An 18,885-nucleotide genomic window follows, 5' to 3' on the forward strand; every position below is an offset into this window, starting at 1 on the left:
CTGCACTCAGTGCGTTAAATGTGTCTTTTACTTAATCCTCGTGATCATTCCACATGCTATAGAATGAAGGAGAAAAAGAAAAGACCCGGTTACATGGCTGCTTAGGCTGGGGAGTGGGAACTTGGCCCTGGTGGGTCTAATTTTCTTCACACTGTATTGCTTCTCTAATTTTAGTAACACGCTTTCCTCTATAGTCTCTGAGAGACTGAGAACTAGCCAGTTGCCTTCTATGGAGATTTATAGCATTAAGAGAATCTGAGCAAGAGATGGAGGTAGGGAGAATCCACAAAACCCAACCCCCTGGTGGTGCTCCTGGGGCCTGTCCATTTGATGGGCCTGGGAACAGTGCACGGAGTAGCCATGCGGACAGAGAGAGGGGAAGAAGCTGTGTTTTGGGGGATCGGTCTGTCTTCCCTACTGTTTCTCACATCTCGGCAATGCCAAGGCAAATTCTGGGTTTTGGTGAGAACTGGGGTTCTGAGCCCTCAAACCACGTGGAGAAACTTGGACGGGGCCTCTGTGTTAGTGACTGTAGACCAAGGATGGAGAGAGTCTGAGAACTGCCGACGTGGCCTATGCCAGAGAGCCTTCAAACAATTCCCCACAGCTCAACTGGGAGCCACATCTCAGACATCTGGCTTCAGAGCAAACTAGGGCAGGCCAGAGGAAGGGGGTCAAAGACAGGAGTTCCCAGAACAGCCAGGATTGAGGTTCCAGCAACACAAATTCTCTCCCCCTCTCTGACTTTGCTGCAAACTTCAAACAATCAAGGTTTGTTGATTTATGTTCCCCCAACCAGACCCTGCCGTGCGCTGTGCTTCTTACGAGATAAAGGTGGTCGAAGATAAGGGAGGGCTTGTCCATCTGTCCCAAGATAAGGAGCATCTCATTGTCTATGAATTCCTTAAATTCTTTCAAGTTACAGTTCATCTGCGTCTCCAATTCATTACGGATCTGTGGAGTGGAAAACAGCAGGAAAAAGTGATTTGTCACAAAGCAAAATGACAGTGGTCCACCTCCAAAGAGGTCAAGTCACAACTTCAACTGCGGTGGTTTTCAAAAAAGGTGTTTTGTTGGTGTTGCGGTTTGTTTTTTTACCCCATAGTAAGCACACATGCAGGTGGTAGGGATGCAGGCCCCACAGCCTCAAAGTCAGTCTGACTGGGAAAAGCTGATTATTTTATATGAAGAGGCTAATTCACATGGGATCTCTTCTACTCAGTTAAGGCACTTATATATATATTTTTTTAATTTTTATTTATTTATGATAGTCACACAGAGAGAGAGAGAGAGAGAGGCAGAGACACAGGCAGAGGGAGAAGCAGGCTCCATACACCGGGAGCCTGACGTGGGATTCGATCCTGGGTCTCCAGGATCGCGCCCTGGGCCAAAGGCAGGCGCCAAACCGCTGCGCCACCCAGGGATCCCAAGGCACTTATATTTTTACGATTAAATATCAAATATATGGGACGCCTGAGTGGCTCAGCGGTTGAGCGTCTGCCTTCAGCCCAGGGCATGATCCTGGAGTCCTGGGATTGAGTCCCACATCAGGCGCCCTGCACGGAGCCTGCTTCTCCCTCTGCCTGTGTCTCTCTGCCTCTCTCTGTGTCTCTCATGAATAAATAAAAATTTTTTTAAAAAATCAAATATATCACAGGCAACACATACTGCTAGTTTCATCTTGCTTTGGGAGGCATCATAATACGATTTTTTTAATGTGTATTAACTAACAAAAAGATGATATATGGCCTTTTTTAAAAAAAGATTTTATTTATTTACTCATGAGAAACAGAGAGACAGAGAGGTAGAGACACAGGCAGAGGGAGAAGCAGGCTCCGTGCAGGGAGCCCAACGTGGGACTCTATTCCGGGACTCCAGGATCAGGCCCTGGGCTGAAGGCGGCGCTAAACCACTGAGCCACCTGGGCTGCCCTGATATATGGGTTTTTTAAACGGCCCTTTCAAGCCCTTATATCTGCCTAGTTTAAGCTACCATAATAATTCATTGCATTCCTTGAACCAGAAGCAACTGAAAAAAGAAAAGTGATCCAGAAAAATTTTGAAGGCACAATAGAAGGCAGTCCAGAGTTGGTAACTTGCTGGTAAGTGATAATCCTGAAATAAGAAACAAGAGTTTGCTGTATCTCAGTAAAACACAACGCAGAGGAAAGGACACTAACAGAAAAACGTGTCTCGATGCAATCCATTACAATCCACAGGTCTCGTGAAATTATCACCAAAGGTCTTGCAGGTTCAGAGAGATCAGGAAATTTGCTCAAGGCCCCATGGCCAGTAAGCAGCATAGCTGGATCCAAACTAGAGTCAGACTCTAAAGCCTGCGCTCTCTCTGCTAAGCCCTGCAGGGGGAAAAAGCCTCTAAGGAAGGCCTCTCTGTGCTTTGGGCAACAGGATAAATGAACACTGTGTGACCACTGGCCTACTAAGGGAAGAGGTCTCTTACTTCTTTTGAGGTCACATTTTCTAGATCCTGGCTCATCATGATGCTCCGGAGCTTGGCTTTGATAAGGCGCTCAGTCCTTTCCCCTTCGGTTGGCCTGGAAAGAAATGACATTCAGTAAGTCGCAGAATGACAAAGAGCCTAAGATCAGTGTTTACAGAAACACCAGATGCTCTCAGGCTACACAGAACATGGCCTGGACTCAGAGAGCTACCTTCTTGGTGTGCATGTTTTTGGGAGGAGGGAAAAGGGACAGAGTGGTCCTGCTCTGTGTCTGGAACTTCCATGGGAGCCCACAGAGTGGTGAGCAGATGGAGAGCACAAAACAATGGCTGGAAAGCATATTCCTTGTGCAGAGAATCAGGCTCTCAGGACAAGACGCTGGGAGCACCAGAGTAACGTCCACCCACCACCTTCCAGACCCTTCTGTCTCTGTCTGAACATGTCTGGGGGTGGGGATATAACTGTGTCTAGAGGCAGTCCATAGTCCCAACTATGTCCGGTTCCCATTATCTTCTTCTTACATGGAGAATCTGTGTTACCCTGTAACTGCTACCCATCAGCCCCTGGTTCTACACAGACCAGGATTAATTCTTCCACGGAGGTCCCTTTTATATATTCAAAGGCAACTATCATTCTCCCCAACCCTCTCATCATTTGGGGCCTCACAAAATGTGGCTTCCGGTCCTCTCCTCATTCAGGCTGACCTCTCTGCCCATAGTCCTTGTAACACAGTCCCAGAGGGACACACATGAGTCTAGGGGAGGAGGATCCTGACCAAGATAGAAGCAGAGAGCCATTTTCTTTTTCTGGACCTAGACTTTCACTTATGCAGCCTCAGGCTGCATGAGCTCTGCCGGTGGCCACACGACATAAGCCACGTGATTCACTGTTGCAGCCTCTCAGGCAGGCTGCCTTTGGCCAGCATTGAGGCAGTCGTGTTTGGGGATCCCAGGATGAGGGATGTATAATACTCCTAAGAACAGAGGAAAAGGCTTTGGGAATTAAGTCTCTGGCCACGTGGAGAGGAAGGGCTAGATCCCAGAACACTGCCCAAGAGCCGGTGACACACGTGGGTCCCACTTTCCTTTGAGAAGCTGATGGGCATTGTGGAGCTGCTCCCCAGAGATGCACGCACCCCCAAATATGTCTCTAGCTTCACAAGTGGGGTGGCAGTCACGGATTCTTCTCTAAGCTAAACATTATCCGTGGGCAGCAGGTTAGGAGTCCCTGCTTGGAATGCTGGTCCTGGGCAGGCAACCCTCAATCAAGAGCTACAGGGAAGTGTGACTTCATGCGACTTAGGGACTGGCCCAGCACAGGGGTGGGCAAGGGTGAAGGCGAGGCAGCACTGCACTTACTTGTCCACAAACAGGGCCGGGGAGTCAGGCCGTGTGGACTCCAGGTCCTGCATGGCGTTCCACTCGTTGATGCAGCTCTGATCGGAGCTGATGCAGCTTTCGTAGTAGGCAGCCCAGATGAGAGCCACGCCCCCAGGGAAGTAGTTGTGTCTCCGAGCCACTTCACAGGCCTTGTGAAGGACCTGCAGGGCAGACCTAGGGTAAGGACGGGGACAGGATCAGACCTGGGGAGGCAAAGAGAGTGCTAGGCTTTTACCTCAACACGGGGGAGTGGAGAACGGGGCAGGGTGATCCCTCAAGGACTCACTATAGGAGTTGGGAGTTGCTGTGTGTATAAGGTAAGGTGGGGAATACAAGGCGGCCCAAAACCTCCAGGCTGCCAGGTCACAGAGCTAGTCTCTGACACATGTGCTTCAAGCCCGAGGGTGGACAGGATAGCCGTCACCATTCACAACAAGGACACAGAACAAACTTCATAACCCTCCCACCCAGGCTGGCTCACGTGTCACTTCGCACTCCATCAATGAACTCCCAAGAATTCAGACTGACTTGTGAGGCTGTGGGTACCTTGAACACAGGAACCACTGCCAAGCCCAGCGAGTGGGAGGAAAGAGTCTAACTTGTGGCAGACACGCTTTACTGCGTTCTGAATAACTTATTTTTCTTAATTTATTTATTCATAAGAGACACAAAGAGAGAGAGAGAATGGCAGAGACACAGGCAGAGGGAGAAGCAGGCTCTATGCAGAGAGCCCAATGTGGGACACGATCCAAGGACTCCAGGATCACGCCCTGAGCCGAAGGCAGGCGCTCAACTGCTGAGCCACCCAGTTGTCCCTGAATAACTTACTTCTTATGACCTTTTCCCATCACTGTTCTAACAGCTCTGAAGCTTACATCTCTTAGGGAAATAAGTGCTAGGAATTCACATTAATAGAGAAACAAGATGTACAAGAGGTTTGGGAAGGAAGCATGAGGCAGAAAGAACAACATGGAAAATGTGTATGGTAATGCTCAGCTTAGTCATCTTTTTTTTTTTCTTTTACAAAAATTTAGTTTTTCTTTCTTTTAAATAAAAACTTGTTTTTTTACAAAACTTTCTCAGTGAATGGGGTGACCCATGCATGGATGAAAGGTGGAATGGGAAGCCCTGGAGGGAGCTAGAGTCCTTGGGCCTGAAGGGCTCACCAGCGGTATGAAAACCACTGCCGTCCGCCGCACAGCTGTCCTAGCGCTACCCTGCTTGGGGGAACAGGCTTGAGCTGCGTATTTACTAAATTTAGTGTTGCTCCTGAAGGTTTGGAAAATGTGTGGGCCTAGTTTCTATTTGCCTGTAGAGAAAGAGGTAAGAAATGATCCAGGGGCACAGGAAACCTCTGGGACATCACGAGAATTCTGATTTTGTGATCTTTTCCCAGAAGGAGCCTGAACTGAGGGCAGTGCAGAGTGACAGACGAGGTCAAAATGCAGTGCCGTACTGACTTATGGCCCAGGGGAGAATTCTGCCTGAGTCTCGCCATTTCAGAGAACAAAGTGCATGAAACACTGGGTAGAACCCTTCTCATCATACACCACCAGCTTTCCCCTGAGCCTCTTCCAGATTACTGGAGAGAAAGAGAGAGAGAGACTGTCGTGTTGTGTTCACTACAGGAGTACTTAGTGTGGCAGTTCAAGGAGGAGGAAGGCTCTCAGGTGTGTGTGCCAGGTTTGGAGAAGCACCTGACCTATATGACTCGTGGCTACCTCATCCCCAAAGCAGAGTGTGCAGGAGCCCCCCCACCCCACACACACACAGGCCCTGTACCCCGCATCCCGTAGCAAGGCACCTGTGAGAACATGCTCCCTGTGCTCTCTGGTACAACACGCCACTCGGCGTGGGTTACGGCCACCTCCCCCCACGAGCACAGGAATCATATCTGTTGTATGCCTTCTCAGATGCCCAGTGCCTGGCAGAGGGGGCATTCGTGGGGCATTCCAATCATGGCACAAACTGAGCACGAGCCAAGTATAAAGAATACCAAATTCACACTGGCATCGAGTTTGGACAACGGGAACCGTAGATACATAAGAACAATGCACTTCAACAATGAAAAAAAATTAGAAACTGGCTGAAGGAACTGAGTAGACTTTTCTCCAAAGGTGATGTACAAATGGCCAATAAACACGTAAAGAGATGCCCAGTATTAATCAGTTGGGGAAATCCAGATCAAAACTGCAGTGATACCACTTCACACCCCATTAAGAGGGCTATAATGGGGATCCCTGGGTGGCGCAGCGGTTTGGCGCCTGCCTTTGGCTCAGGGCGCGATCCTGGAGACTCGGGATCGAATCCCACATCGGGCTCCCGGTGCATGGAACCTGCTTCTTCCTCCGCCTTTGTCTCTGCCTCTCTCTCTCTCTCTGTGACTATCATAAATAAAAAATAATAATAAAAAAAAAAAATAAGAGGGCTATAATGAAAACTAAGTAACTGGCAGGCACTGGTGAGGACATGGAGAAACTGGAACTCTTGTGCACGGCTGGTGGGACGCGAAATGGCACGAGAGTCTGGCGTGCGGAAAACAGTTTCAGTTCCTCAAAAAATTAAACATATGATTAACCGTATGCTCTAGAAATTCCACTTCTAGATACATGCACAAAAGAATTGAAAGCAGGGAGATCCCTGGGTGGCTCAGCGGTTCAGCGTCTGCCTTTGGCTCAGGGCATGATCCTAGAGTCCCAGGATCGAGTCCCACATCAGGCTCCCTGCATGGAGCCTGCTTCTTCCTCTGCCTGTGTCTCTGCCTCTCTGTGTGTGTCTCTCATGAATAAATAAATTAAAAATCTTAAAAAAAAAAAAAAGAACTGAAAGCAGAGGCTCCAACAGACACTTCGTTCACCCATATTCACAGCAGCCCCAAGCACAAGAGCCAAGAGGTGGAAATAACCCAAATGTCCACCAACAGATGACAGGCTACATAACAGTCTATGACCACAGACTGGAATAACACTCAGCCTCAGAAAGAATTCTGCTACAAGGTACGATATGAACAAACCTTGAAAACACTGCGATTTGTGACACCAGTCAGACACAGAAAGGTACATTGCATATGATTCCCCCTATATGAGGGATCTGGGGTAGACAAACTCATAGAGACAGAACAGAGAACAGAGGTTAACCAGGGCCTGGCCTGGGAGGGGAGGGCTGGGGGTGTGCGGACTTAGTGTTTAATGGGATGACAAGAAAGTTCTAGAAATGGATAGTGATGTTTGCTCATCATGGAGGTACACTGAATTGCACATTTATAAAATGGTTAACACAGTACACGGTATGTTATGTGTCTTTTGCCACATACACAAAAATAAATGCACCTAAAAGAGCTTCAAAGTTGAAGGGGTTTTTTCAGTTCATGCTGGCAGCTAGAAAAGTATTTCTAAGGTGATAAAAGTCCCTAAAAGCACACTTACCACATGGCCTGCACGGATACAGGCTTGAAGACGTGCATCCGTCCTGCTGTGCTGACACTGAATCCCCTGAGATGAAAAACAAATGAGATAGCAGCCCCTGCAACCACACCACCATGAGATGACAGGGCAGGCCCACCAAGGACACCCTCAGGACAAGGGTGGCTCATGCTTTCTGAGAAGGGAATACAGGCCTGCTGCACGGAACAAGGAAGAAAGGGAAAAGAAGTGTTCTCAAATCTGGAAGATTTGTTTTTATTTTTAAAAAAGATTTTATTTTTATGTATTCATTTTATTTATTCGAGAGAGCCTGCACATGCGCACAAGGGGGAGGGGCAGAGGGAGAGGGAGAAGCAGGCTCCCCACTGAGCAGGAAGCCTGATGTGGGACTCGATCTCAGGACCCTGGGATCATGACCTGAGCCGAAGGCAGATGCTTAATCATCTGAGCCACTCAGGCGCTCCAAAGACTTGTTTTTAATCCAGCTATTCAAGTCTATCAAAAACACAGACCCTGGCAAAGGCAACACCATTATTTGACACCATCTTGTTCACGTTCCTGAGACCATCCCAGCTCTCTCGCTACTTCTTGCCCCACAAATCCCACCCACTATTCTTGTAACTGCATAGGAAATATAGTCACGGTTGGCAAAATCTGAAGAAGGAAAAAATATAACCATAACCCTATCTCTTCAAAAAAATAAAAATCACATTTTAATTTCTCTCCTCCAATTCTATCTATGAGGCAACATAACTTGCATCTCAGTGGAGAGACAACTTGTATTAAGCTCCTTCCACTCAGGGCAGAACCCATGTATTTCTCCTGGAAGCAAATGTATGTGGAACCCAGATGGCTCTTCGTCTCGTTTACCTGCCCAGGCCCAATGGAAGGGTTCTTCCTCTGCAGCCCCCAGAGAGGCCCCTGACGTGTTGCCATTGTCTGCCTCTCCCTGCACCCCCGTGGCTGTGAGGTCCCGCTATGTCCTTCCCGACTGTGAACTTGCAGTGACCAGCTCCCCAGGGAGGGCACGTACTGAACACTCATTTAACACATCAAGGTAAATGAGTGAATGTCAGCTGCCTGCTGTTCTTAAACTTTGCACAGCAGCACATCTCCTGCAAACACACATCCACTGATACTTCACGACCCAAACTCCCTTGTACAGTGTCCCAAATAGCCCTGTTCTTGTGTGGCTCACTGGAGGGAATACTGTTTCTCCTGCTGTAATACGCGAGTCACACATGTGACTCTGCTCCTAATCATTCTCCAATGGTGCTCAGACCAACTTGGGTTTCAAAGTCTATAGTGGAAGAATCTTTTACAGAGATCTCCTTACCCATCTCCATCGAGGTGGATTATTGTGTCGCTCCACAGCCGGAGAACCATCCCAATGGTGCAGCTTTTACTGTTCAGGAGGAAAGACAAGTAGCCCAGTCAGGGTCCACCCACTTGTGCACCCTCTTCCCTGTCTTTAACCAGCCTGTCCAGCTTGCAGAAGAGAACTACCCCCTGACCTGGGACAGGCTGCTGGGTATGTATCTGGGAGAAGCTGTGTAGGGACCACTTGCCACTAAATTCTAAGAGACATGAGCCTGCGATGGACCGACCAGAGGCAGTCACCAACAACTTCTACCTGGGGATGGTCACAGACTCTGACCCTACCAAAGTATGAATGAAGCTCCGTAAACACCAGGTCTCAGCTGTGGCTCTCAGGGGGCAGGGAGCAAGAGGCTGACTACATGCCCACACTGCAGCAGGGGGTGTAGCCACCGATGGCTGGCACACTCCTGGCACAGGGCCATATGCACTCCAAGGGAAACAGGCGAAAGGTGGCAGCCAACCAGGCCTCTTGTCCTAGGGTGGCGAGGGTGGGGAGCGTGCCAACATCACTGCTAGAGTTCATTTCTAGGCCTCTGCTGCTGTACCTTTTGTACAGCTGCATTGTAAAAACTAGCTTAATCTGCTTTTATTTTGCTCACACTAACAGTGAAATGATACTTAATGACTTTGGAGATAGGCTCCACTGAAAAACATGGAGGGACAGAAAGGGACTTTATCAGAGGGTTACTCAGATTATTATGAAAATTCTCCTGGCATTTAAGAGTCTGCTCTGAGAGACTACTGTGACTGCCAAGGCAGGATCCTACAGCCTCCAGGGATCTTGAATGTACACCTCTACTACCACTTAGCAACACCCCAGGGAGTAATGTGACGCCTAGGACTGCAGACAGGGGGCCCTGAGCTCACAGACCCCCCCCTTCCTCCAGAGCACTGACGACCATGCAGGATTCTTTCTACCCTCTGCTACTCTGTCTGTGGGGAAGGGAGCTGCAAGGCCTTCAGGTCAAATTAGACTAAGTCTTTTGTGTTAGGCCAATTCTCTGGCCCTACCCGTACACTCCTACCCATTCTCGATGGGCTAATTATATTTCCTTTGTACAGCTGCAAGATAAAATTAATGCTGGGACCTGCAGAGCTCTGGAGCTACTTGGCTATGTCAGTGCCCGGGAGGGCGAGCAGGGGGCCCCTTCACAGCTCAAAACCAACATGCTGAAAGCCCAGGGCAGAGGGCTCACTGGGAACATGTGGCTGGGACTGGAAGACTCATCCCCTTTTAGCACTGCCCACACCAGGGACTAGTAATGAGGAAAGAAGATAGAATAGGTAGCTACAAGGAGCACCAGACTGGCCCTTCCAGGGCAGGCAGAGATGAACTGTATATTAAACAAGGGTGGCATCTCAACTGGCCTCCACTAACTGCAGAGATGGGAGATGGGGATGAGCCTAGAGAGCACTGCGTGTGTGGGGCTAAGTGGAGGACTGCCACTCAGGCTCCCAACCTGCAGTCAAAAGAGCATGAACAGGGACCATGCATGACCTGACTCAAAAACTCAGCAAATTCCCTAATGTTCCCTTACCTGCCATTTTGTGAGTTTCTAGTAGTCCCATCATGACTGCAGCAAAATTTCTACAGTGAAGGAGGGCATGTGTGCTTACATGTAGGGGAAACAGGGATACCCAGTCAGGGAAATGGGGTCTTTCAGAGGAAGAATGACCTTGAAGGATAAAGTGGGTAGCAGTGCCTATGGGAGAAGAAAGTTTCCGAGGAAAACTGAAACAGGAGCAACAGAGGAGCCAGCTGGGCGGGCATGGGGACTCAAGGGCTAAGCAGGAGAAAGCCCTGGCCCGAGGCATGCCATGAAAGTCCTTCACAGACTGCAAGGTACCAGCAAAGGCAGCACAGCTATACAGGCTCACGGCACTCCGAGTGCTCCCAAATCCCAAGGAATGACACGAGATGGAACCTGGGGGTGACTGCTCGGGTCTCCCTAGGCTCCGTGTGCAGATGGGCAGCTCTGGAAGAGAAGCTGTGAGCCCACAGGGCCAGTCACTGTCCCAGCGTCCTCCCTTCTAACTCGGCACCTGCCTGTCCTCTTGCCGGAACCCCTGCAAGTGCCTGCTGTGGGCAAGACTCATCCCTCCCTTCATTTTTTTTTTTTTTTAAATAAAAAAAGCAAAATCTTATGTCAGGAATTTAAAAAAACAAGCCTATCATGCTTTCAGCAGATCAAAAGCTTCCCTAAGGACCAGGACTTTGTTTTTCAGCCAAGGACAAATAAAAGTGCCTGGTGCTCCACCAGTGGTGACTTTTCCTTTCCTGCCATCAATTCTGCCCACGACACCTTCTAATGTACCTCCTGCCCCGTCCCTGCTGCCCACTTGCCCTATAAGACATGGTTAGCCACCACATGCTGCAGAAGGCCTCTGGCTTGCTCCATCCGAGCCCACCCAACTCCTGAGCTTCCACAACCCCCTGAGCATCTCCCCATCACCAAGCCCGCTGCCCCACCATCTGATCATGGCTCCTTCCTCGCTCAGCTTAGAGGATCTCGGAGGTGGACAACTGCATATGGCTGCCTCTTTGTGTTCCTGGCCCATTGCCGCATACATAAGAGAAAGCACACACTTTCCTCAGTGGAGGAGCCTAACTTAATAAAGATGATAAATAAAGGGAGCCTAACTTAATCCAGGGTCTGCAATGATCTCACGCACATTCGTTTACTCTAGAGGTAAGAAGAGCCGTTCACCCTCATTTCACACACATAATAGGGTCTATGATATAACTGACTTGAACTCCAGTTATTGGGAAATTCCAAACCTCTCTTCAAGCATCTGACCAAGCACCTGTCAACAAATACTTGGGAATCTATTTGGGATAGTGATACCGGATTAAGGCGCTTGATACGATGCCTATCAACCACATACTTCTACATGGGCCTGTCCCTGCTTTACGTGACTGGCTTCTGCTTGTCCTTAGGTGTTCACCTGTCACTGTCACTTCCTTCAGGAAGCCCTCCTGGCCAAGGTACTCTCTTCTATGGCTCCCCACCCCCCGCCCCGCCATAGCAACCCAGTGGTAAACCTCTAAGCTCAGTGTAATTTGTCTATCCTCTCAGTAGACCCTGAGCTGAGAGTAGAGACTGGATCTACACAGCACCAGGCATGCAAGAGCTACAAGGGTGCATTGTACTGTTCTGTTCTGCATGCCTGGCCACCCCCACCACTGACCCCGACCCATTCTACCACCATCTCCCACAGATACTGAACCACGGAAAACTTTCTTCAGCATCAGCCCATGTCCCCGCCGCAGAAGGGAAGCACCACCCCACCAGACTCACCTTTCCTTACTGGAAAAGTCGACGCCCAGCAAGATACTCTCCTCCGTGTCCTGGCGCCCGCTGCTGTCCACCACCACCATGTACCGCACCCGCTCCGCCCAGGCGCTCTCCAAGCGCACAGCCTAGACAGGCAAAGACGCTCTCACTGGGCTGCCTTTCCAGGTGATGGCCCCTTCTGGCACCAAACCAACATCAAGGACTTTTGTTTTCTATCTTTCCCCCTGTGAGTTCAGGAATTAAGATGAGATTCTTAAGAGGAGGAGCCACGTCTGGTTTATATCCATGAACAAGGGACAGTGCTTGGCTCTGAGGAGACCAAAGTTGGTCAAATGGGTGAACAGGTAAAATCCAGAGAATGAAGCTCTCAACCTAGCATAGACCAACACGGACACCTAGAAAAACTTGCCACTCTCATCTCTTCTTACCAGCCTGATCCGATCTTCACATCGCAGAAGGTTGATCATTACTTGAAGATGTTGAGGCAAGTCACCTGTTGGACCAATGAAGAAAGTTTGAAAAGATCACCCACACACCTTCTAGGCAGAAACCTGCAAGATCTTGGCTGACGGTAAGGGTCTGGGTGAAGACCTCAGTCAAAATCCCTCCAGTTCCACCACAAGACAACCATCAGAGACTAAGAGGCTCCATTTCTGTTACTTCACTCCTAAATGTTGCCTGAGGATGGGGAGATCTAGTTGGTGGCCACATTTTTAGAAGTTGCTTTTATAGCCTAAGATGTGGGGTGCCTGGGTGGCTCAGCTGGTGGGGCATCAGACTCTTGATTTCGGCTAGGGTCATAATCTCAGGGTGGGGGGATTGAGCCCCATCTGGGGCTCTGTGCTCAGCATGGTGTCTGCTTAAAATTCTCTTTCTCTCTCTCATTCTGCCCCATCCCCCACTCATGTGCCTCAGAACTTGGCTCCCTTGACAACCACTATGATCAACATCCACAGCAAGACCTCTGTGCCTGACCACACCGTCTGGTCCTTGTGCTGCTGAGTCTTTGTGGCATTTGCCTACTCTGTGAAGTCCAGGGACTGGGGGATGGCAGGTGACATGACTGGGGCCCAGGCCTACATGTCCACCACCAAGTGCTTACACATCTGGGCTCTTGTCTTGGGCCTCCTTCTGATCATTATGTTCATTTTTTCTGCCCACTAGCCCACTGATGATCATCCAAGCAATTTCAGAGGTCATAAAATGTTATGAAGGCTACTAGTAGCTGCCCATGCCTAAGGCTTTCACCTCTTTTCACAGCAGTTTATATACACATCAGTCTACAACTGAATTCTATAAAGCATTATTACTTTATAAGGAAGGAACAGAATTATCTTTAAAAAACGTTATCCTGGGATGCCTGGGTGGCTCAGCATTTAAGGGTCTGTCTTCAACTCAGGGAATGATACTGGGGTCCCAGGATCAAGTCCCACACCAGGCTCTCTGCATGGAGCCTGCTTCTCCCTCTGCCTGTCTCTGCTTCTCTTGTCTCTCATGATTAAATAAAATCTTAAAAAAAAAAAAACAAAAACACAAAAAACACGTTATCCTATAGGTCCCAACTGGAATCCTGGAAGGATCAATATACTGTATTCATTCCTTTTGCAAAACCATCTTTTATTTATTTATTTATTTATTTATTTATTTATTTATGCATGAGAGACAGAGAGAGAGAGAGAGGCAGAGACACAGGCAGAGGGAGAAGCAGGCTCCATGCAGGGAGCCCAACGCAGGACTCGATCCTGGGTCACTAGGATCACGCCCTGGGCTGAAGGTGGTGCTAAACCGCTGAGCCACTGGGGCTGCCCTCAAAAGCATCTTTTAAATTTTAGGTCAGGTTGATATACGATGTCCAAATTGTACCTCTTGCCTCCAAGAGGACCCAGGGTGTTGGAAGCTTGCCCCTCTCGTCTTGTTCTCTCCATGACAGCATGGTGCAAGACACCCCTCATTGCCACTGCTTTCCCTAAGGAATACTTGGCAGGTGACGGTTCACATTTCAGGAAGACAAGGAGTTCCTCGTTCCCCTGCCTCTACCCAACAGCACGCAATTACCTCAGCTGGGTCTGGGCTCGCCTGCACCCCACCACCATCCACTCTGAGTCACAGAAGCACACAGATGAAAGCAAAAAGAAGCCCCTTTGTCTGCTGAGTGCCAATGAAAGGGACATTTTCACACAGATAGGCTCCTTTCAGTGGGACTGCTTGTGGAGATGTGGAATTGCTGACTGACATAACTCCCGACTGCGGTCTGGCATCCACACACCGCCTCTATATGTTGAAGTGTTCACTCAGCACTTGAGAAAAGAGCAGAGACTAGAAGCCCGAAGGAGAGGCCCTAGCAAGAGTCTCAGATTGGAGACTGGTTGAAATGACCTGAATGATTTCTGCATGGGCAGAATTAACCCTCACTTGTACTCAGCTCTGCAGGATTACTACCGGGACTGTGGGCCATCCAGGGCTCTTGACAGTGATTCTAGAAAAACAGGAATTGACATAAAGTCCAGTCTGTGCCTGCCCTAGGATCGTTTCCTGAGAGCCTGGGACAGTCACCATACCATCCCTCTGCTTTTTTTTTTTCCCCTCCGCTTTTCTGAGCTCATCAGCTATTCCAGTCCTCAGGGGCAGAAGAGCCACGAGGCCTACAGCTTTCTTCTTACTCTCTGATATGTTCCAGAGATGCACAAACCAGCCTGACTTATGATTTTTACATGGCTTTGCACTCACTTCCCCAAGCTCCACACACTATGAAAACACTGTTTGAATCAGAGGATGGAGACACTGAATACAAAGGGTGAACAAAGCTGGAGCATTCACTTTGCTGTGTTAAGACACAAACAATGGTTAAATTCCTGACAGGACAGAACCATTAGAGATTCAAGAAAGAAGGTTCTGTTTGTAGTACTACTGTACTCGAAATCATTGTAGTAATAATCAGAGGTCCCTTACACAGAGCACCCATGAGGAGGTAAACAGGTTCTGTGCACAGTTTTGTTTGTTTGTTTTTTTTTTTTTAAGTAGGCTCCAAACCCAGCATGGAGCCCAACATGGGGCTTGAACTCATAACCCTGAGATCAAGACATGAGCTGAGATCAGGAGTTGGACGTTTAACCAGCTGATCCACCAGGTGCCTCTACATGCATACACTTTAAATTCTGTCCTGAGGTACTGCTATTTGATGCCTATTGTGAGGATTGGGCAACTGAGGCTCAGAAGTCAACTGTGACTGCTCGGTAAAGTATAGGACTGGGATCAGAAGCCAGGTCTGTCTTGCTCCAAAACACATATTCTTGCCCCACACTCCACTGCCTCCCTATGCAGAATTGTTTTCTGAGCCGAAAACAAACTTAAATCTTGATCCCTGATTCGTATGTAAAAATACTGACTGATCCCTGGTGTTCGCTGTAAACTGTAAGACACGAAATTCTAACCAAGGCACTCAGATCCAAAATGAGGCTAAATGACTTGAGGTGAGACAACATGATCACAGTGACAAGAAAGCTGGCCCCGACTGCTGGCTGCTTTCACCTGCTGTTGTTCTAAGGGCCAGAGGCCTCTCCGGATCACAATGAGAGAGGCGCTGCTCATCCAAGAAGTGCCTGCAGAGGCTACAGACCTATTATAAAGATTCGCTTGTATGGGATGTCTTCTGGTTGCTCTTTTCAAATTGCCTTTGGTTTCAGAGTCAAGTCACCTAAGAAAACCAGTCTCTTTTACTATAGAGACATTTCTTATTTATGTGTGGTTGGACCTAAATGGACCCAAAGTAGGTCTGATCTCCACTTTATCACTTCTACTTCCAAAACACAAATCCATCGTTAAATAATAAAGACTTCCCACCCCAATCCCTGACAAAGACTTGTAAAGAAATTCTCCAAATGAGAGTTTTCCAAATGCTCAGAGAAATGACCAGAGTCCTTAGGGAAAGTACATGGCATCCCAAGGGTGGTTATTTTCAAGGGGACAACATCTGGCTATCACATGTTCTGGTGCATTTGTTTAAAAAAAAAAAAAAAAAATCATACCATAACTTAAAATCTGCAGTTAACTGATGAACTGTGAGTGAGAAATCTTTACATCCAAACAGAACACTGCTGACTGCCTTACTTCTTCCATAGACCACACAGTCCAAGAGCACTACTTCTCAGTGCTAGCTGGAAAACATGTATGACTTACCTGCTCTAGAAAAGAGCTTCTACTTTGCACCAGGCATGATAAGCCTGTGTTCCACTATTTTCTCTGGCCTTGAGTCAGCAAATTGTTTACTACCAGTAATGGAAGGTTCCTCGTTGCACAGAAAAGAAGTTCTACGGTAAGAACCTCAATTTACCTGCATGCTTGTGGGGATGCTGAAGACTTCGCTGGCTTTGAGGGCTGTTTCCCTGCTGTAAGAAGAGGGCTGCTCCTTTCACCATGAAAAAGCTCTCACTTAAGCTGGGAAGAATAAAACCAAACACAGTCAGTCTGGGATTCAGAGAGGAAAAGGGGTGAAGACACACAGCAGAGGAAAAGCTTTAGTGTGGACAATGCACATGGGACAAAACAGCTTTTAGGATCATTTCCCACTGCACTCTTCCCGCATCTTTGCTATGAGCTTCCTGCCGGAGAGTCTGTGATGAACTCATGCTTCGGCTAAAACACCCAAGGTTCTTTGGGCTCTTGCAAGGTTGGAGCCCCTTCCTGCAGGATACTGTACAGGATCTCCCTGTTACACATCTTCCGAAAATAGAGAGCAACTCTCTGAATTTTACGAATTTTTCACGTTCTTGCTGTGGGATCTTTATGACTCCCTGACTTACAACTTCAGCGATCTCAGTTCCTTTCCTTGATGGAATATTAAGAAGAGGAAGTTATACTTTCACTATTTGTTTGCATCTTAACAAAAGCCGGACCTGGTGATTTAACTTGGTCAAGGTTACCATGTCACTACTCCAATAAAAAACCTCCAGTTATAACGGATGCCTGGGTGGCTCAGCAGTTAAGTGCATCCGCCTTCGACTCCCGGGCATGATCCTGGAGTCCCAGGATTGAGCCTCACATCGGGCTCGCAGCATGGAGCCTGCTTCTCTCTCTGCCTGTGTCTCTGCCTCTCTGTGTGTGTCTCTCATGAATAAATAAATAAATAAAATCTTAAAAAAAAAAAAACCCTCCAGTTGACACCATGAATTTCTCAGCAGAATGAACTTTTCAGTTTTTGTTATTTTAAACTAGCAATAAAATAACATTTACATTCAATATATAACACAAGAAGTTACAATGTAAGTTTCAAAAATTTCATGATTTGGCTATCAAAAAAATCTTTAGCTTACACAAAAATCAAGACTATATAAACTGACAGGCTGTATGTAGCTACTAGTTATGACCAATTATTCAAAAATAATGTTAATGCTGAGAATCACCCATTAAATGCACTAAAACTGTTAACAGTGTTCTTTGGTGAAGGGCTGGACCACCTATGATTATCTTCTTTCTGCTTCTTGGTATCTTCCAAATTTTCTATACTGAGCAAATATTAGCTTGTTAAAAGGATCATCTTTTTGATTTTCAGAGTAAGGGAAGATATATACTCTACATTATAATGAAAAAGCATTTTAGTTCTACTAATTTTGTGAAAGATCACAGTTCACAATAAAGGGAACTGTAAAACTCATTAAATCTCGAGCCACCAATTCACATATTAATGATTTGAAGGGAAAAATCTCCAAGAAAAAGCAGCACTTTTTGTGTGCATTTAACAGAAAGCAAAATTGATTCCTGACGGAAATACAGGGTCAGTTTCTGTAAATATAAAAAAAGCAACATCACCTTCTCCCCCAATGTCTAACATTAGCAGTTAAATGTTCTAACCCTTGGAATAAAAACCTCTGTTAAGTCTCACATGCAATTCTAGGTGCTGAGAAAACTCACCACATTGAACTCAGCAGCTCCTGGAATCAGAAAAACAGTGATCTTGTATATGAAGTCCACAATAAAATCTGTGACTTCTGCTGGTTGAATCCTCATGCCAACAATAGTGATGCTTCTCAAATACCCAATGGTAAGGCTGAAAAGGCTGCCTCTCTTATTTGGGCCTCTGAGTTACTGACAGTTTTATAGATTTCATTTACCAATCCTTTATATCCGTACAGCTTTTCTTCACTTAGTAACCCCAACCATGCTGCCAAACCATCCTCTCCACTCTACCTGCTTTATGTTTGTGTTGCCAGTTTTAAGAGCTGGGAAGCCCAGGACTATAGGTACTGAAAAAGGGGGTGCCCAGCTGGCTCAGCTAGTAGAAGCCTGTGACTCTTGATCTCAGGGTTTTGAGTTCAAACCTCATGCTGGGCGTAGAGATTACTTAAAAATAAAATCTTAAAAAAAAAATACTGAAAAAAAAAAGAAAAAGAAAAAAAAATACTGAGGGGACACCTGGGTGGCTCAGTCAGGTCAAGCATCTGACTCTTGATTTTGGCTTAGGTCGTGATCTCAGGATCACAAGATGAAGCCTTGTGTTGGCTCCATGCTGGGCGTGGAGCCTGCTTAAGATTCTCTCCTTCAAAAAAAAAAAAGAAAAAAAAAAAGATTCTCTCCTTCACTGTCCTCTCTCCCCACAAAAAAAAAGGGAAAAGGAAAAAAAAAAATCCCTATTGACCAGAAGCCTGAACACTCTGGAAACAGCCAGCCATTAACAGTGACCTTTGCCTTGAAAATCATGGGCAAAAATTCCCCTTGGTTTCCCTTACATTTCCTTTGGGGAAAAAAAAAAAAGAGAACAATGCAAAAAAGAATAGGCTGGTTTTACCCCGTGATTGCTTACAAGGCCAGTTTCTCCTCTGTGTTCCTGTGACTGATAAAGAATGAGAGTCCCCCATCTACACATGAAGTCAGGGCCCATGTGGACTGCGCCCTGGAACACTGCCTCTGCCCTCAGGGCAATCAGGCACAAGCGTTTACTGTAAAGAGCTACAG

The 18,885-nt window shown here is 47.3% G+C and overlaps 1 protein-coding gene across 3 annotated transcripts in view; it reads right to left on the reverse strand.

The window, feature by feature from the left end:
* SSH1 (slingshot protein phosphatase 1) overlaps positions 1 to 18,885 on the reverse strand; it is a 60,245-nt gene that overhangs the window by 16,642 nt on the left and 24,718 nt on the right. For 2 of the 3 annotated variants that reach the window (XM_041729207.1, XM_041729208.1), the window contains exons 3-10: positions 16,268 to 16,371; positions 12,366 to 12,430; positions 11,941 to 12,062; positions 8,598 to 8,666; positions 7,265 to 7,330; positions 3,819 to 4,013; positions 2,461 to 2,554; positions 826 to 954 (exon numbers count right to left, since the gene is read on the reverse strand). In XM_041729207.1, coding sequence (XP_041585141.1) covers positions 826 to 954; positions 2,461 to 2,554; positions 3,819 to 4,013; positions 7,265 to 7,330; positions 8,598 to 8,666; positions 11,941 to 12,062; positions 12,366 to 12,430; positions 16,268 to 16,371 — 844 coding nt within the window. Of the gene's footprint in view, positions 1 to 825; positions 955 to 2,460; positions 2,555 to 3,818; positions 4,014 to 7,264; positions 7,331 to 8,597; positions 8,667 to 11,940; positions 12,162 to 12,365; positions 12,431 to 16,267; positions 16,372 to 18,885 lie in introns of those variants that run through there. The other variant, XM_041729209.1, reaches the window with a different exon arrangement.

This window comes from Vulpes lagopus, chromosome 14, assembly GCF_018345385.1.
Source record: "Vulpes lagopus strain Blue_001 chromosome 14, ASM1834538v1, whole genome shotgun sequence".
NCBI lineage: Eukaryota > Metazoa > Chordata > Mammalia > Carnivora > Canidae > Vulpes > Vulpes lagopus.